At 43.6% G+C, this 26,436-nt stretch overlaps 1 protein-coding gene across 6 annotated transcripts in view; it reads right to left on the reverse strand.

The window, feature by feature from the left end:
* Positions 1 to 12,842: 12,842 nt before the first annotated feature.
* Positions 12,843 to 26,436, reverse strand: part of Ranbp16 (Ran-binding protein 16) — a 180,261-nt gene continuing 166,667 nt past the window's right edge. For all 6 annotated transcript variants that reach the window (XM_075877168.1, XM_075877164.1, XM_037427078.2 and 3 more), the window contains 2 exons: positions 14,031 to 14,257; positions 12,843 to 13,970 (listed from right to left, as the gene is read on the reverse strand). In XM_075877168.1, the coding sequence (XP_075733283.1) occupies positions 13,889 to 13,970; positions 14,031 to 14,257 (309 nt within the window). In that variant the 3' untranslated portion in view covers positions 12,843 to 13,888. The remainder of the gene's footprint in view (positions 13,971 to 14,030; positions 14,258 to 26,436) is intronic.

Genomic DNA, 26,436 nt, shown 5'->3' on the forward strand with positions numbered 1-26,436 from the left:
GGTGGCATTGAAACTAGATTATGGTCCAGCCAAGATGGTTTGTTGAAACCATAGCCATAGGCAAGGTATGGGTGGCAACTCACACCGCTACCTGCAAAATAACATGCTAGCTTTAAGTACTAAGAGGGAAAAGAACAATGACAACTGGACATGGTACATCCTCTAGACCAAATCTGTTCATTTTCACTTTCAGTGTTTTTCCTGGCTGCATTATTCTTGCGTTCAGTGCCTCACATGACTCCTTGACAAAGTGCTTTCGGAACCGAGTAATCAAACCAAACATAGTTTATTTGCAGGAAAAAAAAAGTACAGAATTTCCCTACGGGGCGCAAAGACTAAAGGCAAAAGCCTGACGAGGTCTCGCCCCCTATTAACCAAAAAGCAGTCTGCATCAGTGACATATACATTTGCACATCAGCAACACACAACTAAATACATCAGTTACATATTTCCCACGTATTTACATATTTCATTGGTAGAAGATACTGGCACGCCATAATATATTTGTTTTATATATTCAAAATAATCATTTAGAACATGCATTTTTGGCATATACAAACAAAAACACACATTTTAAAATATGCTTCGTTCCACAAAATATACATTCAGAATACACTCAGCACTGTGAAAAAAAATTGTTAGAAGAAATCCCATTTTAGAATCACAGTGAACATTCATAAAAATAAACAAAAACAAAGCATACAATTACTCTTACGTCAAATGACTATCGTCTACAATGACGTCAGCTGAGAAAAGAAGTGATTTAAGATGAGACTTAAATGGTTTAGATTTCAGTGTAAAGTATATATTTGACTTGTGAAGGTTTAGCAACTGAATAACTTTGTACTCAATGTCCTGCTTTCAATAATTCGTGCATATTTTCTTAGTTTTGCCGGAAAAATTTCTGAAGCCGTATTAAGTTGATATAGTTTGTGGGTGAAAATCCTGTAGTTTATGTTTATGAATATGTTGCATCATCTTAAAATTATAAACTTGTCTAACAGGCAGATTTTCGTGTTTGAGAAAGAGCGGTTCAGTGTCTAGGTTCATAGGATGACCTTTATATTTTTCTATGATACAAAACACTCGCTTCTGTAAAACTATTAATCTATCATAATTGCTCTTAATTGTTGTTCCCAATACCAACATTCTATATAAAAGTTTGGAGTAGAACAAGTTATAATACAGCGATTTTAATAACCATGTAGGGAGGAGGAAAGATTTTACTCAAGCACCCTACCGAATGAGCTAGATATGTTAAGAGACAATAATCCCATAAATAGGAATTGCAGCTTCATTCGCAGATGTTTTGGCAAAGAATCGCTTAGTTTTGACATTACACTTATTGAATTCACAAACACACGATCATCATGTATAATTATGTTGATGGCAACCAGCGCTGGCCAGCACCAAATATATCCTCACATTTTAGGTATCTTGTATCATGATGCTGTCAGCAGAAGGGCTATCAGAATCTTTTCTGATGAATCCTATACAGTACCATGAATATTATTTTACAAGATACTCCTTTGACACAAATTATTTAGGGGCAGTTCAAGTTCAAAATTTGGGGCAGTTCAAGTTTATTACAGAGGACCACACATTCAGAATCTTTTTCTTTCATGCATCAATAAGTAAAACAGATGTCCTAGGCCAAATGTAACAATATATATGAATTTTCAAGTAATAATTTTCAATTACACTTGTATGTTGTGTTGTATGTTGAAACTTCATAATGACCAAACTCGCTAGTGTACATAACAAGCACTCTTGCTTTTTTTATGCTTCTAAAAAGAAGCTTTCAACACATGTGATGCAATGTATCGCTCATCTGGCCGGCAGATCTGCATAAAATGTATGGCACAGCTACACTTCAAAATACATATCTTTGCCAATTTGAATACCTAGACTGAACTTGCACGTTTTCTCTCCAATACTCCATAACACTATTTTAAATGCACAACAGGTGCCAAAAAAAAAAAGCAATGTTTTATGAAATTTATTCATTTGAACTTCCCATTTTGTATGCACCTGTATTTTATTTATATATTATGTTGTGTAAATATTGCTCATGTACAAAGTGCCTAGTTGATGTTGCTCTTATTTTTTTTTATTGCTGATTGGTGAGCGCTGCCATCAATAGAGCAAGCTACTTATACGACTGGACAATCAGTTACTGATGACGTAAACAACATAAAACAATTGGAATATGCCAGCAGTAATAAAAAATTTATGGCAAATGTGGCTTCTCCAGAGTGGTGCCGCCTCACTGCGAAGGAAGCCTCTAGGTCTTCCCCACTGTGAGCACTAATCAGTCATCAAATGAAGAATATTACCACTACTGCCCTGATCCTGCATTAAATAGTATGAAACTGTGATGCTATCATCACAATGAATAAGGATGGCAGTGGCAGGGCGGTTTAGTCAGAAATGGCTTGGATTGGCATTTGCACCACAATTCGAGTAGTCTTTCTGATAGTGAGATAAGTAGTATTCAAAAAATTTATTTTTTACACATACAGAGCATACATTTCTGCACCTATTGCCATATTATGGTGAAATGTTGCAAAATGAAGCAGTGTGCACATTCTTGCACAGCTTGACACGACAGAAGTGGTGCTAAGATATAAGCAATAAACATATTTGAAGTAACTTTGACCATGCACTGAAACATGCTTAGGAAACGTAAAGCTACTGAATACTGAAGCCTTCTGTCAAACAAGCGATACGACAAAAACACATATGGAACGCATTCCAGAAGGGTAACTTGTGCAACTATAATATATGCCAGTATTGGAGGTCAGATGCACATTAATTCCGCAGAGTTGCACAAGCACCACAGCTACAATACAATATTTAACTATAAGAGACAAATTTTGAACAATTTTTTTGAGCACCAGTGCCAGCAAGTGTCACCAAATACAAGGCAACCAAAATGCAACATTCACTCAAAGCCAAAAGTCTGCCTATGCTGACAACCAAAGAGTTTGTCAAAGCATGAAAGCTCACAACAATAGAAAAACTCTGCTAAAAATCTGCCATAAATGAGTGATACAGCCCTCAATGCAAAAGAAAATATTAGCCACAAGGCCACAAGGCTGTGAAAAAAAAAAAAAGGCTACAAGCAGGGGCTGCAGGCATTCACTAAGGTTTGAGCACTTAATATTGTACGTTAAGAACGGGAGGAGGGCACAATCCACCGCTACAGCATGTCTCATAATCGTACAGTGGTTTTGACCCATGAAACTTCATAAATACATTATGAACAGTATTATGCAGTACATTTGAATGTTTAAGATGAATAACTAATAATTAGTACATGCACTTCAGGCCTAAATTTTCTTCTGTAAAAATACATGTTGACCAATGTCAATATGAATAAGTTCAGTTACAATCAAATTATGATTAATCATCAAAAGGGCTTAATATATCCACACACTATCACCTAGTCTTTCTTTGGATACAATATCGAGAGCTTTGGAATAATTTGACAGTTACAGAATTTGAGTCACTATTTATGCCCCTGAAGGAGATATGCCTAAAATCCCAAATGAAAATTTCCCGGAGCAAATTAATTCTACTCCAGCACATTGGCTACCACTTAAAACTACAATGAACAGGAGAGGATATATGTATGACCCAACAACATTAGCAACCAAAACTACCCAAAATAATGTATCTAATTCCTCAAGCATATGAGCAGAAAGTATTACCCAGGCAGACAAGACAGGGTCTAAACACTACAAAAATGTTACAGTAATAACCAAAATGTCAGCTACATTGGCACCTGCAGATGGCATGGCGATTGCCACTACAACCCTAGCGGCATCAATGAAAACAGCATCATTCAGTACGACTTAACCAGAGGTCGTTGCTATGATGATCAAATACCCAGAACGAAAAGGATACCAGCCCTCGTAATCACCGACTCCGAATCTGCTTGCCACGCAGCTTGGGGCACGGTGGAGAGCCGCGCTGATCAGCTCAGATGGGACAGATCAAATATGGGCCATCCAGCGAGCACGGGAGGCGGGTGAGAGACAGGGTCTCTCCATCGTCCCTGGCGCGGCTTAGGGCCCACGCCTCAATCTGCTAGTTAAATAAAGTTTGCTCGCTCACTCACATTTCTGGTTGGGGCCATTTCAAGAATGTCATTGAGAATCCTATAACTACAAAACTCACATTGAGTAATTTGGTCCCCACACATACTGGTCTGGAGGATAATGAAAGGGGCTGACCGACTTGCTGATGAAAAATGCATCTGAAAAATGCACACTAGTTGCTACACTCTAGAAAATTTTAAAATATCACCAATTTGTTAGGTAATGTCCAATAAAAAAACGAGCCCCTCGAATGGTTCCTCTTCTATTCTAACACAGATAGAGAAAGGCCAACAGCGCAGAAATAAAAAAGACGATAGAGAGCATGCAGTGCAAGATATCACAAACAAGAACCCTCATACCACGAAAACTTTACATTGAAACCCAACTGTCTTCTACTCAGCAAGCCATCATTCATTGTGTCACTCCCTCTCATCCTTGTCTTTCCACATTATTAGCCTTTTACAACCAACTTGCCCTGAAAATTGCCTTATGGTGATCTCGTACTCTTGGTGGACAAAGCAAATTGGAGCAGTAGATAGGTGAATGTAATGATTCATGCACGTGAGTTGGGCAACGATGCACGTTTTGACACAAGTAACACAGTGTCTATAATACTTTCACAGATCTTAGTTATGATTTCTATTAAGGTTAGATGTGATATATATCTAATGATATCATAAAAACACTGATATATAAAATTAAGAATTGTTGGGGTTTAACATCCCACAACCATGACATGATTAACGAGATGCTGCAGAGGAGGGCTTCGAAAATCGACTTCCTTGGGTTCTGTAACGCTCACGGGCCTCAAGCATTTTCACCTACACTGAAATTGAAGCTGCCGCAGCCTGAATTCAATCCCCTAACCTGCACCATAACCACAAAACCGCCGTGGAGGTACTAAAATATGAAAGTCTATTTACAATGAAGCAAACCGTTTTCCATTTTAAAGGATGTAACCATGCCTCAAGTGACACACTTTCGGGATGACATTTGAGCCTCTTCTGAAACCACGTGGCCTTTGACCACCAGCATGGTGCCACCATCTTTAGAAACTTCTTTACCTCAGGTCACCATGCTAAGTTTTGAGACGTTTAGTGGAATAAATATAGTTAGGCTTTTCATCTAGTCAAACGTAAATATGGTTTGTTAGAAACAAAGTTAATTGTAACCAAAATTAGCCTCGGCTCCCCATTTTTTAGGACATTATGCAATATATTTTGGTACTGCACATAAGAAATATGTTGTTAGAACCCATGTTTAGTAGTATAGGGTTAATTTGACCAGAGATGGCTAAAAATGCTGGATGCAATCATGTGCTTGAACATTTTACATGTGCAAGCTAGCTGGACCAGACGGCAGTTCTCTACAAACTGCAAATAGTAACTTTTAAAGGGGACACTAAAGTGTCACTATAAAGGGCCACTCACCAGGCTTGACAATTTTGAGCTGACAAGCGCAATGCGTAGACAAGGTGTTCATGATCATGTCTGCCAAATTTGCAATGCTACGCGCCGTAAAAATGGGTCAAATTTCAAGATGAACGCTACTCCCCCTACCCACTGCCGGCGCACGCCTAGAGATTGAGGGCATGACATGGGCGTATGAATGACCCTACGTACACTGCAATGCAATAACATTGGTCCTCTACATAGACGACTCTGCTCTGACGTTGTCAACAGTATACCACGTGACATGGCAAAAATTATTGAACACAACATGCATAGTTTATGTATTTGATGCTTTAAGAGATTAATAAAACTTGAAATAAATAATGAAATGCAATAAAAAATTGTACGCGTTTTTCTTTCATTTTTTCTCGTGAAGTGCTACGAGATGTGTGGCTAATGTGCCAGTGTTTCGCATGCGTTCGTGTCCCCGCAGTCAGCGCATTGAGCAGACGACCGCCTTGGAACGCTCCTACGCGTTCGCGCACTCATTGTGCTCATCTACTCTACCGCGTCTAAGCCAGCGTTTCCAGACCATCCCGCAGAAACAGACAGAAGACCACAAAATAACGCTGGTCAACAAAGCAACACTGCTCGCGTGCTCGGTGGTTGGACTTGTTTGGGCACGTCATGTGTACGTCACCTCATGGTCGGATGCTGGAGAGGAAGGGGAAGAGATTTAACTTGCGAAGGCTACGCGGAGGAACGGCAAGGGTTTCGAGCTTGCCTCCTCTCATCCTCGTTTCGTGCAGCTTCAAAAAACCTGTTTTCTCCGCTCGTCACGAGCCGATTCGAAAAATTTTTGTGGCAAAATGTTTTTCATCGGACACCCAACAACTTTCACTGTAACTAAAATTTGGTATGGGGCCTGGTAAGTGGCCTTTTAAATTAGTTTAGACATTAATTTCCCCACAATAGTCTTACGAATAGTGAGAAAATCTAAAGGCATCACTTCTAAGTTTTCAACTGAAATTTGTGATGTGCAATGTGTTATTTCGTATTTTGGCCACACTGGCTAAAAAAAAAAACTGCCTGAAAGTCATCCTGTGCGATAGGTTAATAAACTTCATTTTTACTAATAAGGAACTACAAAGGCCCTAGTGGGCGCCATCAAAATCTATGACAACACTGCGACAGGTGCACGAACTACAAGGTGTGCCTTAAGTATCAAAAATACGTTTCCAACTTTCCATTCATGTGAAGACCTAATAAAGACTGCGTGCAACCCTATAACTTACAAGAAAGTACAGTGCACTTATTGAGGACTAGGAACATACATCATCAGGGGCAGCAAAGGGAAAAAACAAAGGGCATCGCTGGAGCCAGCGTTTCAACAAAGGGGCTTATCTTTGAGGCTGCAGACAAGTCCACTTCTCGAAATGCTGGCACCAGAGACACCCTGTCTTTGCAAACTTTTCATCTCTTCAAGCTGCAATCTTCCCTCGACTTTTTTCTGCCTTCAGTGAAAGCAGAACATAATTTACAGTTTGTAATGAGGCCCCCATTAACCGACTCCATAAAATTAAATTCATGACCACAAATGAAGGGCACATATAAATTATCTCCACCAATAAAAAAAGAAAAAGTACTAAAAGAAATGCACTATCAGCACAATTTGGTCATCACTGCAGAACATTATGAGATTTTTTTGCTTTCTCTTCTCCTGTTTAGTAACGTATGAATTTCATTGAACCAACCGCGACTATGTTTACACTAGCAAATTTTAAAGGAATGTTTAAGTGACATTGTCAGTTTTCAAATATAGAACCATTACAAAGCAATAACACAACCACACTGTTGATGCCACTTTGCAACAATGTCCTAAAATCGTTCTGGAACAAATCGAGCACCCAGCTGTGATGTGACCTTGATTCTAGAACCATGTTTTCAATTCTGGAAAGGGAGCAAGATACATGGGAGCCTGATAAGGAACCTTATGAATGGGAAGAATGTGGAAGAGAAACCAGTTTGCTTTCAGTCGGAAGCCTCCATATGTGCTCTGTCTGTAACAGGGTGCATAATCATTGTGCAGCCTTCAGCTTCGCATGCACTCCCCTTTATGCATCAATTTCCTCCACATGCCTTCTGTCAGGCTCTCTAAAACTAAACATGTAAAGCTGACTGTAGACACTTAGGCCATTTGAGAAAAATTGCTTAAGTTCAACACTCTAAATCTCAAAATTGATGGTAAACAAGAAATTTGAAAATATCTGCGCATGTCTCCTCTTACTTCAGCTATAATGGTTAGCTTTTCATTAACCATCACTTAAACCAACCTCAAGCTGCAGATGGAAGTTCAATTTGTTCCAGTAAGGGGACTTACAGGATACTTCCACAAAGTGGCAAACACTGGGAGTGCATTACTGTGAAAAGTAAAGGCAAGGCGACAGTGTCAATGCATATAGATTACACTTTTTCTAACAGCGCGAGCTGGTTAAAATGCTTGATACGTGAACTGTGCATAAGACTGGACCAAGAAAGAGAAGTCTCATAAAAAGTACACTTATTTTCGATAAGCTTTGCAGTTGAGCTGGTTAGCATTGCTCACGATGTTTGTTGTTTTTGTACCAAGGCTGACAATATGCATTCATGTGAGAAAAATTGCTTAAGTTCAAACTCTAAATCTCAAAATTGATGGTAAACAAGAAATTTGAAAATATCTGCACATGTCTCCTCTTCCTTCAGCTATAATGATTAGCTTTTAATTACCCATCACTTAAATCAAGCTCAAGTTGCAGATAGAAGTTCAATTTGTTCCAGTAAGAGGACTTACAGGATACTTCCACAAAGTGGCAGACACTGGGAGTGCATGGTAGGTAATAAGGGCTGCAGCGCGAGCACGTAGGTGCTAGAAGAAACGTGAAACGAAAGGCGAGGCAAGCAAAGAGGACAACACGAGCGCTGCCTACCAACTAAATTTTATTTTTCGCAGCACACATGGTAATATATACAACAGGCAACCTTTCAACAGCAAATGTGAGCAACGTGACATATTCTGGGGAAGGGTCCGATAAAAAGAAGGTACAATGATAAAATGGCTAACCCTTATCTAAAAGCGCGAACTCTTTGTCATGCAAGGCCACCGAAGGTTGGCTCACGCATCCGTCACCATGTTTTCTAATATAATACGCCTTAGCTTTTTCACGAGTTACTTTGTCCATGTGGCGTACCAGCACACTCACGCCCGGAAATCGAGGCTGGCACCCGCAGCTTTTACAGTGCAGAATTCGAATTCCTTTGCACACATCATTCATATGCTCTCCTAACCTTTTATTTATGCACCGGCCAGTTTGGCCTATATAACAACGACTGCACATTAAAGGAAGCATGTAAACAACACCAACTGCGCAATCTATAAATTTATGTGTTTTACAGTGCCTGTACAACTTTTTTTGGCGATTTCACTGAGGCACTCATTCTGCAAATCTGGCTTACTTTGCACGGGGCTGATAAAGCTACATCCACACCATATCTCGAGCCTACCTCCTTCAAACCACGAGATATATTGTGAAAGTATGGGATGACTGCAACTCTTTTTCGCTCTTTATTTCCTCCTAAAAACCATAACCTCCCATAATTTCTTGTTTTTGTTTGATTTTCTGCAACAAAGTTTTGCCCACTGAAGAAATTACAGATTTTGGAAATCCCGCTGACAGACGTCTGTTAATTTGCATTGTTACACTATCAGTCATCTTGTGTAGGCATGATTTAGATAAGCCAGCACTTACAGCCGACGAAGCAATAGCTCTCTTGACCAGTTTTGTGTGGCAGGAAGCATAGTTTAACAATGGTTTAACACTTCACGGTTGGTATTCCCAGCATAAGTGATTTGGAAACAATGTTATATTAATGTCTAAGAACCTCAGTGATCCCTGTTGGGGAACTTTGCAAGTGAAGTCTAGCCCACCTCAGTGTGTTTTAAAAGCACTCAATACAAATTCAGCCGGGTTTTTCCTATTCGTTACGGAAGGCAGCAGAAAAATTAAATAGTCGTCCACATATCTGAAAGCGGTTTGTACCAAATCTACTAGTTTTTCATTGAGGATGGTGTCAATCTTGGCAAGAAAAATGTCACTCAGAACCAGGGTGACAATTGACCCAATGCAGACTCCCTTACGTTGTCTATAAAGAAACCCTCCCCACGAAACAAAAGTGGAATTCAAGTAGAAAAGCAAAAGTTCCATGAAAGAATTAACACTGATGCCACTATCATTAATGAACAAATCTTCATGATTATCCTTGGTTATACAATCTCTAACATAATTTAACAATGTGCTCTGAGGAATGGAGTAATACAAATCTACAACATCGATACTTGAAACAGGGCACCCAATTGGATTATGATCCTCTAAGTATCTGACAACTTCTTGCAAATTACGGACGCGGTAGCAATCATCAAAAACCATAACCTCCCAAAAGCTTCTGCCAGGTTCCTCTTTCAGAAACAATTGCACGCAAAGGTTGTTCCCGCTTAAGACTTTTAATAGTGATAAAAATAGACAATTCTTAGTAATGAGGGCTGCAGCGCGAGCACGGAGGTGCTCGCGCTGCAGCCCTCATTACTATGAATTCCAACCAACTAGCCCAAATAGCCGTTCTTCACTGGGAGTGCATTACTGTGAAAAGTGAAGGCAAGGCAACAGTGTCTGAATGCATATAGATTACATTTTTGCTAACAGGGCAAGCTGGTTAAAATGCTTGATACGTGAACTGTGCAAAAGACTGGACCAAGAAAGAGAAGTCGCATAAAAAGTACATTTAATTTTCTATAAGCTTTGCAGTTGAGCTGGTTAGCATTGCTCATGTTTGTTGTTTTTGTACCAAGGCAGACAATGTGCATTCATGTGTTGCATTCACATGCAGTCTGTGCAATGCATCATGTTTACATCTGTAAATTTTAGAGGCATGTTAAATTGAAAGTAAAATGTTACACAACACTAAATATACTTAAAAGTGAACACAAAGGGTCTCTTACTAGTTCACGAGCTTCAATTACCTAAAAGATAGCAATGAAAGAGCAACCCATGGTCATGGCAAGCAAGCAAACAGCTAATCCCAACACAGCATTGCACAGTATGGAGGCAGAGGCCTGTGAAAAAATACACATGCACGCTCGCATAAAGTTCAATTTACAAGAATTTATCTACGGCTTTTTCATTTCAATGCAAGGGTTACTACCGAGCAGTGATCTCATTTGCTGTGGAGAAGCAAAACAACGTCAAAGCTCCACAACTGCCAGAATATTACTGAACAGTGCCCAAAGAAAATTACACGAGTAAGAAACTGCAAGGACTGAAACATGGCTCCCCAAGGTAGGTCTTGAAACCATCACTTCTTAACACCATCTAGATACATGAAAAATTAAAGACGTGCATCCACAGCTGTTTTCGAATATATTGGAAGTTTATGCGAAACTAATCCGTGGAGCAAACACTACACCGAAATGTGTTGCCCAAGGATCATCGCCGATTACCTGGAGGTTCGGCAAAGCTTAATTCTAACCTGCTTATGGTATGGAAGCGTTGAAATGCATTTGATCTGTCCGCGATAGTACATCGCAAGCGACAAGGTGCCGTGAGAGGTGTCACGCAAGGTTAGAATCAGCGTTTCTCAGCGCTTAGACGCTTAACGGCGTAAGGAATATAAAATCTGCGCGGCAATACGGCAATGCTCCATTCCAAAATAAGGCAGTGACCTAAAATTACTCCTCGACACACAGCGTTGAAACCACAATGGAAAACAGGCTACAGGGCACGTATGTCCTGGAGCCTGCATTCACGTTTACCAATTCCATAATGCGATATACGTACACGCAAGTGCACTTACGTCCATGAAGTCGTCCTGCTCTCCAATAATTTTGAGGAGCGCTCCGACAAACGACGGTTGTCTCGGCAGAGCTGCCTGGCAGGCGGTTCGAATGGGTAGCGACAGCTGAGCCGCCTGCCTCGGTCACCCCCTATTCTTCGGGAAAATGGGGCTCCGATTGGCGACCGCCCGACGAAAACGGGGCCGCTGAGAGTAGCACGAGCACGAACCGGACATAGGCCTAGGTGATGAGCGCCCTCTGCCTAACTAATGCTATATTTACTAACAAGTTGGGCGACTTTATAAAAACAGCTGCCCATCACAGAACACTAGCGAACAACCGAACGACATCGGTCGTTCATCCCGTCTATCCGTACGTTAAGCGACTGATGGAAGACCATGCAGAGTATACCGCTGCGCCAACCTTACATAACTTTAGGATGCCACAACGAAGAAAACTGTTGAAAGCTTAACTTCGATAATGGTTAAACGTAGATGTTGCGTAAAATGAGGCTACTGCTTTGTGAGGGCTAATAAGACAATTTTGAAAGGAGATACCTTCGAATAAAATGCGAACTGGTATACTGTTTAATTTCAGCGTAAGACCTACGCCAGACCAAAGTGCATTTTTATTTAGGGCATATTGATCAGGATTTCAAGCTGCTCTTAAAAGTATTTGGCATCACTACTGAAAAACAAACTAAGCAGTGGGACATGACAAGGTTGTGGAAACGTTTAGTTTACATTAGGCCTAGAGAGAGCAAACTACACAGGCATTATTAAATGGATATTTACAGGCACACAATAATGTGCACATTCAAAACCGCACACAAGCACGTACAAAGTCAATAAAAAAGTCTACAGCGCAACAGTGACATCTGAAACATTAACGCTAGGCCTCGATCGTCACAAGAGTACGAAGCGTAGATACTAACCTGCCCACATACATTTTTCTCTTCAGGCAGCGTTGTCTCCATTACCGTGTCCAGACCTCCAAACTCCAGAATTTCACGAAAGAAGAACGAAACGGTTGCACAAACTATGTATACGGTCTATAAACACAATACAATCGGTCGCACAAAGACGGAAGTGTGAAACGTCGAAACGTGGTGAAACGGAAATGGCGGCCCCTGGCGGCCTTTTTCAGGATGCGCCTATTGCTCTATCTTCTCGCTCCAAGGCAAGGAGCTTAAAGGAAAGCGCAGGAAGGGACCGCCAGGGAGGTCACGCTGGTAGCTAGCCCAACCAGTCTCGCCGCCTCAGATAAAGGTCAGCCAAGGCGGAAAATTCAAAACCGTTATTCAGGCACCTGGCAGCCACATAACCCAGAAACTCCCCCCGTCCCATCGTCCATCTAGGATTGTTGAAGCTCGTCGCTGTCGGTCCGAATTATTTTCTATTTCATGATCTTACTATGCAAACTGCTATACTGGGGTCCGCATCATTCTCCCCCACCATGCAAGTCAAGCCATAAACAATAGACATGTTATATTTACATCATTTTATTTATGTACAATTCTGGGTAAAAAAATATCAGCACATGTTCCATTGGAATGAAGATTTATAACAGAAAAAAAGTATAAAAATAAAAAAACAGGGTACCACGACAAGACATTCAAAATAAATAAATCACTGCACCTGCCAACCCCAGCAAATATTCTTTTGTTTTGGCTATGTACACAGCATCAGTCCAACAAAAATGTGCTTAAATAAAGCATTCAATGAACAATCATAGGCCCTACATTCTTTCCCTGCCATTCTATTATTTATACCCCACTGAATAGGCAATCACTGACAGCAGGCACAGATAGCCTTCATGCAAATAAAAGAAGGGTGCAAAAAAATGAAAAAAAAAAGTTGCAAGATGTGGCACCTGACCAGCCTTGCTTCTGATAACTGGCTTCCTCCATAAAAAAAAATATACAGTCATTCACACGTATGCTACACATACAAACAGAAAAGCAAACAACCTGCTCAAACAATGCAAACTACATTCATCTCGTCTAAAAACAGCAAAATTCTCACAAAGAATTATTCACTTTCAGTATTTATTTTCAAAACAAATGACAACAGTACACCAGTGCTTTTCATTCGACCACACATAAACATTACAGAACTACTCAATCCTAAAAAATATTTTCAATAAAAAAAAAGTTTGAGAGTTAAATGCACACCAGAAAGTACAAAAACAATCTTACAAAATAACCGCTTTATTCTTATACATATTTCATCAGGACAGATCATGACCTTTAACTGCTAGCAAAATATTCACACCAGCAGAGCTTTTGACACAAACAGTACAGAAAAACATCTTAAAAGCCTCATTAAGACACGAAATTGTAGTAACTGCTTATAAACATCACACTAGCAGACCGAATTCAGAAAATTTTAATTTTCAATTGCTGCTTCTTCCAAGAACTTTAAGCATGATTGAAATTTTCATTCTCCAATAGGACAAAGATCGATAAGCCATGATGACCAAATACTAGAAGAGCAGTGGCAGCAGTCAGGCGTCTCCAATGTAAAGATGTGCTATGTCATCATCTCCAGGGATGCCGGGCCTTTCAGAGAATCGTTGATGTCCCTCCGAAAAACAGACAGGTTCTGCGTAAACCTGCATCACAAAACAAATTTCAACTAGGTGCTACGAAGAACAAGCGTTCAGTGCACTCACCTATCCCTGTTCTTGGTGAGCAAATTTCGTTCAATGCCATCCATGAGCGAGTCAAACCACTGTGACATGGTTGCCTGTTTGTCAACAGGCTGACTGCTAACTAGACTTTGACGCAGCTGGCCGAAGTATTCCTCGTTGAGCAGAATGAGTCCAAGCAAGGGTCGTGACATAGACCATTGATTGCGGCAGTCTTCAAACATGATAATGTTCAAGATGGTACTGAGCATCTGAAAAAAAAAAAAAAAAAGGTAGCCATAAAATACCATGTGAAACATAAATGCCATTGAACTGAGTACTCGGTGAACATTTCTGCCTGGTAGGTCTTAAAACCTTGAAAAGCTGACAACATAGAACTTAAATGTGTTCAGTAAGATAAATGGCCAAGAAACTCGCACATGAAAACAACCACTCCAGACAGCAGTCATGCGTCAAATTTCTAAAAGGTTACTGTGGCTGTCACTATTTTTTGAACGATACCAATGTTAGAAGCATGGGTTAAAATACAACAACAAAGAAATTTCTATGCAACAGATTCAGCAATTTGATCATTCAGGTAATCCCGGCTGTGGCGGCTGCATTTCCGATGTAGGCGGAAATGTTGTAAGCCCGTGTGCTCAGATTTGGGTGCACATTAAAGAACCCTAGGTGGTCGAAATTTTCGGAGCCCTCCAATACGGCGTTTTTCATAATCATATGGTGGTTTCGGGACGTTAAACCCCACATATCAATCAATTGATCATTCAGGTAATTAAGAAATCTACTGATGATGATATATGTTGTTTAATGGCGCAAGGGCCATTGATGGCCAAAGAGCGCCAGGAAATGATATCGGATGAGAGCAATGGTTATGGTAAATGGCTGTAAAAGGGCCTAAAATTCTGCGCTCTAAAGATGCGTAAGACATATATTTATTAAAATTATGAAAGTGAAGTGAAGCATGCTTGGTGAGAATGAGTCTTTAGTTATCATGACATCATAAAATAGGAGCGTTATATTAGCACCGATCTCTCGCCAGCGCCCTTGATCCCAAGGGCCGGGAGACAGGTGCTCTTTTGGATGTAGCACCCGCAGCAGCAGCCTCCTTTCAGAGGCCGTGCTACCGATCACTTGAGTAGATAACATGGAAAGTATTTACTTCCTTTAGGAATGCATTCAATGCATTATATTTAAAAAGAGGTTCGCAACCAATAAACATAGCTGTGTGATGGGGTATGCGTTCCTTGTACGCCAGTGGAAAATGTTTTTTCCGGTAAGCCTCTAGCTCAGAGCATTCAAGGAGTATGTGGAGTGCGGTAAGTGGAAGGCCACATCTGCGACAGCTGGGTGGGCCACCACCGGACAAAAGGTGTGTGTGCGTGCTGTGTGTGTGTCCTTTCTAGGCCCACAGAGACTGACCTCTGTACGGCGTGTTTTCGACATGGGTGGCCAGTTACCGAGGTATGGTTTAATCAAGTGTAACTTGTTATGAGTTTGTAGATCCCATAACTTCTGCCAGTAAGCCCTGAGCTTTTTCCGTATGGTTGGTTTTAGGTCCATTATAGGGACAGCAACTGAAGAGTTGGCAGAGCTTCCGTTAAGTGACCTGGCGAGCTGGTCGGCCAACACATTTCCTTCGATCTCGCGGTGTCCTGGTACCCAGCACACGAAGATATGTTGCTTGGAAGCATAGGCCGCACAGAGTATTGAATAGAGGGATATAATTATAGGGTTTCTGTGTTTTTTTTAGATTTTTCAACGCTTTTACGACACTCAGGGAGTCTGTGCATATAACTACCCTTGGCGTATTCAACTCTTTGATGTGTTTAACGGCTACAAATAACGTGTAATCCTCGGCTGTAAAAATGCTTGTGTTGGTGGACAGAACGCCGGCATCCGAGAAGGATGGGCCGATCGCCGCATAGGACACACCAGTATGGGACTTGGATGCATCAGTATAATATTCTGGACAGTCGTATTTATGTTGCAGCTCTAAGAAATACATCCGAATGTGTATGGGGGAGGCATGCTTTGTGACAGCTACGAAAGATGTGTCACAGTCTATAACCTGCCACTGCCATGGCGGGAGCCGCAGAGCAGGGGGGCTGAGGTGGTACTCAAGCAGTGGAACATCTGTTTCTTCAGCTAGGTCTCTAACACGCAGCGAGAAAGGGCGTGCCATTGCGGGCCGATTGCACAAAAGTTGAGAGCTGGACAGGTCGTTGATAGTGGAATATGCGGGTTGCTCACTGTTGGAATTTACTTTAAGGAAATATATGAAGGAAGAATATGTTCACTGCAGATGGAGTGACCACTCGTCCGATTCCACATAAAGGCTTTCAACTGGGCTTGTTCTAAAGGCACCTGTGGACAGGCGGATGCCTTGATGATGAACAGGGTCCAACCTTTTCAGAGCACTTGGCGTGGCAGAGTGATAGACTATTGCCCCATACTCAAGACGTGAGCGTATAAGGCTTCTATAAAGATTCATGAGGCACTTTCTGTCACTGCCCCACGTTGTTCGTGACAGCACCTTTAGGATATTCATTGTATTCAAGCATTTATTTTTAATGTGTTTTATGTGCGGTACGAAGGTTAACTTCGCATCTAAAATTATACCTAGGAACTTGTGTTCTGTGTTTACGGGTAGACGCTCACCCTTAACGACCACTTCAGGGTCAGGGTGCAAGCCTCTTTTTCTAGAAAAAAGGACACAGGTGCTTTTCTGTGGGTTCAGTTTGAACCCGTTTTCATCAGCCCATTTGGATACCTTGTTATGGGCAAGCTGAACCTGTCGCTCACAGATCCCAAGAGAACACGATTGAAAACCTATCTGCACATCGTCTACATATGTTGAATAAAAGATATCACGTGGGATGTACAGATGGAGAGAATTCATTTTTATAATAAAGAGCGTACAGCTGAGCACCCCACCCTGTGGCACTCCGGTTTCCTGTACAAATATTCAGGACAGAACATTGCTCACTCTAACGCGGAATGTACGATCAGACAGATAGCTTTCAATGACATTGAACATATTACCGTGTATAGCTATGTATGAGAGGTCTCTCAATATTCCAAATCTCCACGTAGTATCGTAGGCCTTCTCCATGTCGAGGAACACAGATAAGAAAAACTGATTATGAACAAAAGCCTCACGTATGTGTGCTTCGATACGTATAAGATGGTCGGTGGTAGATCGGCCCTCTCTAAACCCGCATTGATATGGGTCGAGCAATTTGTTTGTTTCTAAGTAGTGGAGTAAGCAGCAATTGATAATTTTTTTCAAATAGTTTGCAGAGGCAGCTTGTTAACGCTATAGGTCTGTAACTTGATACAGTAGAGGGATCGTTTCCCTGCTTCAACATTGGAATTATAACAGCCTCCTTCCAGGAGGAGGGGATCACACCTGAAAACCATATGCGATTATAAAGAGAGAGCAGGGTTTCTTTAGTTTCGGAGGGTAGTTCCTTCAGCATCGCGTACATTACATTGTCAGAACCTGGGGTAGATGTATTACAGCAGCTGAGTGCTGTTCGCAGTTCTGCTAAGCAGAATGGTTCATTATATGCCTCATTTCTTGTGGATTTTCTTTTTAACTTTTGTTTTACTATTCGTGCCTTGTAATTCTGAAAGAATTCGGAGTAGTGTGAGGAGCTCGATATGTGTTCGAAATGTGTGCCAAGAAAGTTGGCTTGATCCTCCAAGCTTTCCCCGAGGCTATTTACTAGTGAAAGGCAATACGTTCGTTCGCCCTTAATTTTCTTTACCTTATTCCACACTTTTCCCTCATCTGTGTATGAGTTGATACTCGATATAAACTTTGTCCAGTTCTCTCGTCTAGCTTGTCGACGCGTTCTCCTTGCCTGCGATTTGACCCGCTTGAAATTTTCCAGGTTTTCAGCTGTAGGGGAATAGCGAAGCAACGCCCATGCTTTGTTCTGAGTGGTCCGTGCTTTTCTGCATGCGTCGTTCCACCATGGGACTCGCCGTTTAGAAGACATACAGCTCGTTTTGGCAATACATTTAGATGCGGCATCAAGTATAAAAGCTGTAAAATACGTGACAGCGTCATCAATGGTCAGTTCAGACAGCTCAGTCCATCTCATGTGTGTAAGAGTTCTATACCCTTCCCAATCAGCTGAGTCAATCTTCTATCGAGGAACCTGCGGGGGTAGTTGATCTGGTACTAGGCTTCTGGTACTAGTTGTTCCTGGTACTAGGCTGCACCACAAATGATAGCTATATAGGCCTTGATTGATATGTGGGGTTTAACGTCCCAAAACCACTTCATGATTATGAGAGACGCCGTAGTGGAGGGCTCCGGAAATTTCGACCACCTGGGGTTCTTTAACGTGCACCCAAATCTGAGCACACGGGCCTACAACATTTCCGCCTCCATCGGAAATGCAGCCGCCGCAGCCGGGATTCGATCCCTCGACCTGCGGGTCAGCAGCCGAGTACCTTAGCCACTAGACCACCGCGGCGGGGCACACACACCGCCAGATGGTACGACAGCATCCTCCCGGTCTTTTCGGAAAATAATATATTGCTGTAGGAAGTTCTTGTGCTTAGGAGTTGAGTGCGTTTCTTGCACACACAGCACTTTCGCGTTGAACTTACTCAGAAGTTCTTGGACGTCATCTAAATTTTTAAGTATTCCCCTCACGTTCCACTGTATGATGTTGTCCATAGTGGAAGAAAAAAAAAAGGAAGAAGTGCTGTGTGCAGAAAAGATGGAGATTAACTCATTTTACAGGGCCTTTGTCAGGCCCTGTAATCGGGGTTCTGTCTTTTTTGGGGCGGTCGAGAGAAGCTCGCCGCTCCTTCAGCGCTTTCTGCGCCGTTTGGCTTGAACTGGTGTTCATAGCCTCTTGCGAGGCACTGGACGCCCACTCTGCAGAGCGATCTGTACGTCGCTTAGACTTCGCCTCGATCGACGAAATCTTTGTCCCCACCGAGCTGGGGGTCAATAAAGCCCCCTTGGCCTCGTGATTGCCCTGGCTGCTGCCAGAGCTTGTAGAGGTCACTGGTGTGGACAGGCGGAATGTGGGCAGGGCAGCGCTGGCTGCTCCCGCCGTAGGGGGCTTGTGGCATTGGCCTCGGCACGCTAGGCGAGGTCCAAGCAAAAGCCAAGGGCCTTTGTGGTGCCGCCCCTCATTGCACCACTTAGGCGAAATGTGTTTTTAGTGCCAATGTTAACGACATCCGTTGTCTTGCTTCCCTGAATATGATATTTTCCTTTACTTTTATAGTTATTATTTCTTTTTCTTTTTTCCAGGCTAGGCACGCTCTGGAGTATGCGGGGTGACTACATTCGCAGTTAGCACAGAGGACCTCATCATGACTACATTCATCAGCATTGTGGCCGGTTGTGCCACACTTAGCACAGATCAGCTGCCCTCGGCAGCTCTGGGATGCATGACCAAATCGCAGGCATTTAAAACAACGCCTCGGGTTTGGAATGAAAGGTCGGACATGGAGTTTTATATAACCAGTTTCGAGAGTCTCGGGTAAAGTGGTTGAGTTGAAGGTGAGTATTAAGTGCTTTGTTGCTATTTCGTTGTTGTTGCGTCTGATTTTGATGCGCTGGACATGTATTACACCTTGGTCCTTCCATCCATCAAGAAGCTCTTCTTCACTCAGTGTCATCAAATCTTCGTCCGATACCACGCCCTTCACTGTATTCATGGTACGATGTGCGCTCACAGAGACGGGGATGTTACCAAAGGCTACAAGGTGCGAGAGTTTATTGTACTGTTCCTTGTCTTTTAATTCGAGAAGCAGATCTCCACTTGCCATCTTCGTGGCCATATAACCGGTTCCAATGGTCTCTCTCAAGCACTTGGCCACAAGGAAGGGTGAGATTGCTCTAGCTTTTGTAGATGATTGTTAACAGTGGAGGACATGGTATTTTGGGAAAGTTTCTCTGTTTTTGGGCCAAAGTAGTGAAGTTGCGTTGGTGCACACCCTTTTTGAGGCACGATCAGTTAGAGAGGGGGTCGAGGATTCCATGGGAAAATGTGTATTTTTCGGTAACGGCGCCTACCACCCATCACGGAGTCCAACAAGGGGACGTGGCAGAGCATGTGGCCATGTCTGCGCAACGCCAGCAGTACACAGTTACTATAACCCAATATGGTTTACCCTAGTTTGGATAGCCACACAAGGTTAACCCTTGCCGCCAGGAAACACGGAAGTCAACGGAAGAGAGTAGAGGGCAGGAAAGACTTAAAGTAAGAGAAAAGACGAAGATGTGAGGTGGAGACAGGAAAAGGCGACTGCCGATTCCCCGGGCGGGTCAATCCGGGGGTGCCGTCTACGTGAAGCCGGGGCCAAAGGGGTGTGTTGCCGCCACTGGGGGGCCTTAAAGGTCCAATCACCCAGCATTGGCTCAACCCCCAGGATCCCCTTTTCCCCGGGCACGGCAAAGCCACGCACGGCTATGCGTGGGAGGGAGTCGAAACCCCCCCGTTAGCTCGGGTCCGTGGTGTCGCTACACACCAAGCGCCTGCTTTCACAGGCGCCCCTGCGGGGAGAAATCTACTGAGGGCTAAAAACCACTGCACATTCATACACCATGAAAATACATTAGACTCTGAAGAATTGCCACCAGCCTTGGCAGAACTACAACATAATAATAATAATAATAATAATAATAATAATAATAATAATAATAATAATAATAATTGTTGTTGTTGGAGTTTAATATCCCAAAAGCACCATATGATAATGAGACGCAGTAGTGGAGGCCTCCGAAAATTTCGACTACCTAGGGATCTTTAACCTGCACCTAAATCTAAGCACATGAGATCAAGCATTTTCGCCTCCATCGAAAATGTGGTTGTCGCGACCTGCGGGTCAGCAGCTGAGTGCCTTAGCCACTAGACCACCATGGTAGGTTGGCAGCACTACAGCATCAAGGAGAACTTCAAAAAAATATGTATCTCCCTTTGCCAACATTTACAAACACTGCACAGCTACTTTACCTCTGCACAAGAAAAGCAAAAGAAGCAGGAAAATGTGTAACTCATATTCAAATGATGATGATGATGATGATGTTTGGTGCTTTGAGGCGCAACGGCCATTTGATGACCAAAGAGCGCCAGTTCACGCGACAAGAGGTGTGGACAATGATTGTGATTAGCGGCTGTATGAGGGCCTTAAAATTTCTCGCGCTAAAGAGGGTAAAAACACATAAGTAATGAAATCATGACCACGCTGGGAAAATTGTGTGGTGTTAATGGGTGACGAAAGTTTGTGATAATAAAAAGCATGGTGGACATGTATCGCATTGGCACAAGTGCCTCGATCGTTCACACCCTTGAGTCCAAAGGCCATGAGGCAAGTGCTTTGTTCAGTGTAGCCACCGCAGCAGTAACCAATCTGGAGAGGCCGTGCTATGGAATGCCCGGGTATATCAAATGAAAGGTACGGAGTTCTCTCAGAAAAGCCAACAACTATTTATGTGTGAAAAGTGGTTCTCTAGCGACGAACATTGCAGGATGAAGTGGAATTTGTTGTCGGTAGGGTAATGAAAAGCGTTATCTTCTCAGCGTGTCTAATTGTTTACACTGGACTAAAATGTGAAGTACGGTGAGTGCTTCTCCACATCTATAACACAACGGTGGATCACCACCAGACAAAAGAAATGAATGTGTAGCGTATGTATGTCCTGTTCTTAACCTTGTAAGTATTACTTCTCTGTGGCGTGATTTTGATACTGGCGGCCAATGACCAAATTGCGGCTTGATGACATGCAACTGACTGTCTGTGCAGGAATTGGTATCGATGTATTGGTAGCAGTTTTGTTGACGGATCCAGCTAGCTGGTCCACCAGAATGTTGCCTTGAATTTCGCGGTGTCCTGGCACCCAGCAGACTACAACATGCTGCTTAGATCAGTAGACTGTGCATAAAAGCGAATAAAACGAGACAAGAACAGAATTTTTGTGCTTTTTAAGAGTTTTAAGAGCTTTTACTATGCTTAGGGTATCTGTATATATTATTGCCTTCTGTAGTTTTATTTGTTTAATATGTTTAATGGCCACAAGTATCGCATAAGCTTGGCCAGTGAAAATGCTTGTATCAGAGTACAGAACACCAGCTTCCGAAAAGAATGGGACGAGACAGAAGCTGCGGACGAGACAGAAGTGTTGGATTTTAAAGCATCCGTAAAGAACTCAGGACATTTGTATTTCCGTTGTGGTTCTAGGAAGTACGTCGGAATATGTGCAATCGGTGCGTGCTTCGTAACCTCCAAGAAAGACGCGTCGCAATCTATCGCCTGCCACTGCCATGGTGGCAGGCATACTGCGGGAGCCGTCAAACGGTGTTCAAGTGGCACACTGGTTCCCTTCGCTAGGCCCCTCACACAGAGTGAGTAGGACTGTCTCATAGAAGGCCGTTTCTCAAACACAGCAAGGTTTTGACATGTCATTAATTGTGGAATGTGAAAGATGTTCCTTGTCTGCGTTCACTTCAAGATAATATTTAAAAGACATGTAACATCTCTGTAGGTGGAGCGACCATTCGTTCAATTCCACGTACAGGCTTTCCACGGGGCTAGTGCGAAAAGCGCCCGTAGAGAGGCGGTTTCCTAGATGATGAACGAGGTCAAGCATTTTAAGGGCAGTAGGTGTCGCAGACTGATATGCTATTTCCCCATAGTTTAGGCGGGTACGTATTGTCAAGTGCGTCCTGCGAGAAAGATGAAGGCGACAGTGCACACGCACATCTGCACGCTTTTATGCAGAAAGCAACTATGAGAAAGACGAACTCTCTCTGGCGCACGGTAAATAAAAAGACCTACCCGCTGCTGCTTTCTCAGCTCCTTCAAATACGACCTCTGTCTTCACGTCGTGGCACTGGTGGAATTGCTGGGGCCTGCAACTTGATGCAGGAAAGCGTGGTTCGGGACCATATACCACGTCTGGAGACTCAACATCTTGTTACGACTCCAGTACACTGATTCAGCGGGCGCCTACTAGGCCTAAGTCCGGAACTCTTGACTGCATCTCCTCTTGTCCGGAACTCTTGACTGCATCTCCTCTTACTAACATGGCGGCCCCTTCAATGTCTGCGAATTTTCCTCCTGCTCCGACGACTCTTCCTTCCCAGGTAACTTTTGAGCCTCCTCGTGTTCCCTAAGTCTTTTGTGAAGAAGCGTATGAGGATGTCGAGGACTAGCACGACCAGTTCCGAGCGGACCGCTGTGGTGAATCGCTGGAGCGCACAAGAGAAACTTGCCCGTGCCTACTTCGCAATGAAAGATAGCGCTCGCACACGGTACGAGAACAGGGAGCCTACTTTCCAAACCTGGGACAATTTCCACCAAAATCTTCTCGAAAGGTTCCTGAATGCAGACCGACGGGATCTCGCACAACAGGTGATTGAAGCCCACGTGCAAAAGTCGAAAGAAAGCGTCGCCATGTTCGCTGAGGATATGGCCTGTCTATTTTGCCGCGCTGACCCAGACATACCTGAGGCAAGGAAAGTTCGTCACCTCATGCGGCGAGTTAAGGAACCGCTTTTCGCCGGCCTTGTACGAATCCGCCAGCAACAGTGAATGAAAAGAGGCGACTGTCATCGAGCGAACGCTCCGGCAGCGATGCTGCCACTTTGACCGCCTGCCCGACAAAACGGCTGTTGATGCCGGCGCTCAAACCGCTGCCGTTTCGGAAAGCTCTCTATGGCAAACGATAAGGCAAATTCTGTGGGAAGAGCTGCGGGCCTTCGGCCTTCCGTCTACCAAGCCTCCAGTTGCTTGTTTCAGAAATTGTGCACCATGCACTACGGCAAGCCTTTCCATCACCGGCGCCACCACCTGCCTGCCTTAGAAGAAGCACCCTTTCAGCTACGGCCCGTTTGCTTGCCTTGGTGGCAGTGGGAACCTGTGCGGCGACTGCCAGTACGCCGGACCGACTTGTGGCGCACTGCCGACCGTCGACCTCTTTGTTTCCACAGCGGCGAACCAGACCACATCTCGCGCTACTGCCGTCATCGAGAAGCCCGGTTTGGAAACTTTTCTGGGCCCGCTTCATTTTATTATGAAGGCCCTTGTGACCATGGTGCTGATCCCCTGCCGACCATACAAGCTTCTTCACTACGTCGTCACTGGCGGTCTCGGTCACCTGCACGAGGTCACACTTCTCCGAATCACCAAAATCACATTCACGCCGTCAGAAACCTCTCCCCAAAGCCCGTGCCAGGGAAACTAACTGCCGCGACCTCCGGGGGGGCAAAGTTGCCAATCGCCGAGACCCCAAAAAGACCCTCCGGCCTCTACACAAAGACGACATGAGGACGGTGATGATGAAGACAACGACAACCACGAGTACTAATGCCGATGAATTTGTACATGCCAACCTTAGTGTTATTATAGGCGGACACTACATTACAGCACTGGTTGACACTGGTGCTGACTTCTCTATTATGTGACAAGAGCTCGCTGACCGAATCCAGATGGTCAAAACGCCGTGGTGTGGGCCGAGCATAAGGAGTGCTGGTGGACAGCCAATGACGCCAACCGCTCGGCTCGAAATGAGTGATTCGTGCTTCGTCGCCACTTTTGTCATTTTACCGGACTGTTGTAAAGAGCTGATTTTGGGTACGGATTTTTTGCGAGAGTATGGTGCTGTCATCAACATTCCAGAACGTATTGTCACCTTTTCCGCCCATCCTTACGTCGACGCTGCCACCGAAGAGCAACTGCAACGTTTACGTGTAGCCAATGATGTGATGCTCCTGCAGAGATCTCGTTGCCTTGTGTCGGTGTTATGTGAACGGCAGTGCCATAACAAGGCGATAGCAGAGCAAATGGTCACGCTATTGCTTATACAAGGTGTTTCCATAGCGAGAGGCATTCTGGCACTAACTGAAGGGCGGGCAGAAGTGCTTCTCACCAACTTCAGCAACGAGCGCCGTCACATCCAGAAGGCCACCGCGATTGCCTACTATGACGATGTGGACCAAGCCAGAGATTGCTTCGCTTTGCAACCAGACGACACGACCGTCCCAGCCTCAACACCTTTGTCTGTCAATATTTGCTCTACCCTGTCACTCTCAAATAAACAGCGCCTACTAGAGCTGATACACCAGTTCCAAAATTGTTTTTCGTGCACGTCGAAGGTCAAGCAAACACCACTAACCCGGCAACAAATCATTGTTGAAAAAAAATACGAGACCGATCCGGCAAAACCCATACAGTGTGGCTCCGAAAGAACGTGAGGAGATCCAAAAGCAAGTTCAGAAGATTCTCCAAGATGATGTGATACAGCCTTCCAAAAGTCCCTGGGCATCCCCCGTGGTATTGATTAAAAAGAAAGATGGCAGCTTGCATTTCTGTATAGATTACCGCAAGTTAAACCAATTCACTAAGAAAGACGTCGACCCACTGCCACGCATATATGACTTTCTTAATCGGATGCGGCATGCACTGATCTCATCTCATCGATGGATCTGCGAAGTGGCTATTGGCAAATAAAGGTCGATGAGAGAGACCATAAGAAAACTGCCTTCATGACGCCCAATGGTCTTTATGAACTTAAAGTGCTCCCATTCGGGTTATGCTCAGCGCCAGCCACTTTTCAACGTTTAATGGACACTGTGCTATCAGGACTGAAGTAGCAGACATGCTTGGTCTATCTAGACGATGTTATTGTTTTCTCCTATATTCGAGTCGTTTATTCGAAGTTCTACAAGCTATACGTTCAGCTGGCCTGACTTTTAAAACCAGGGAAGAGCCATTTTGGTTTTAGCTAACTTTCCTTCTTAGGCCACGTGGTCAGCCACGACGGTATTCGACCTGACCAGGGAAAAATCGACGCTGTCGCAAAGTTTACCACACCTCATGACAAAAGAGCAGTGAGGCGCTTCTTAGGCCTCTGCGCTTATTACCGACAATTCATCGCCACTTTTTGTCTATTGCAGCGCCTTTGACACGGCTAACACGAGAGGGTGTCCCCTTTCTTTGGGGCGCAAAGGAACAAACTGCATTCAACGAATTATGCCGACGCCTCCAAACACCTCCGGTTCTTGCGCACTTTGACCAGGAAGCACCAACAGCACTTCACACCGATGCAAGCAATGTAGGCCTAGGTGCCGTACTGATATTGCCACGTTCTATTTCTCAAGTTTTGTTATCGCCCAAAAATACTACACAATTCTCAGCACAAAACGTGCGTGCAGTTTTCGAGAAGCTTCCGGACTTTAGCAGATCATTTCGATAAGATCACGCCCACTCTGCGAACTGCACAGATTATTCTTGAACCTATGCCACCGCCAGCGATAACGCTAGAACATTCGATGGCAAGAGTATAAATGCCGACGCACTTCGCTGCTTGACAGTAGTTGATCGACGGCCGACGCTCCGTTCACCGCTATCAGTCCAAGACTGCTACTGTAATCGGACTTTCCGTTTACCGGGCACA

Source organism: Rhipicephalus microplus, chromosome X (assembly GCF_043290135.1).
Source record: "Rhipicephalus microplus isolate Deutch F79 chromosome X, USDA_Rmic, whole genome shotgun sequence".
NCBI lineage: Eukaryota > Metazoa > Arthropoda > Arachnida > Ixodida > Ixodidae > Rhipicephalus > Rhipicephalus microplus.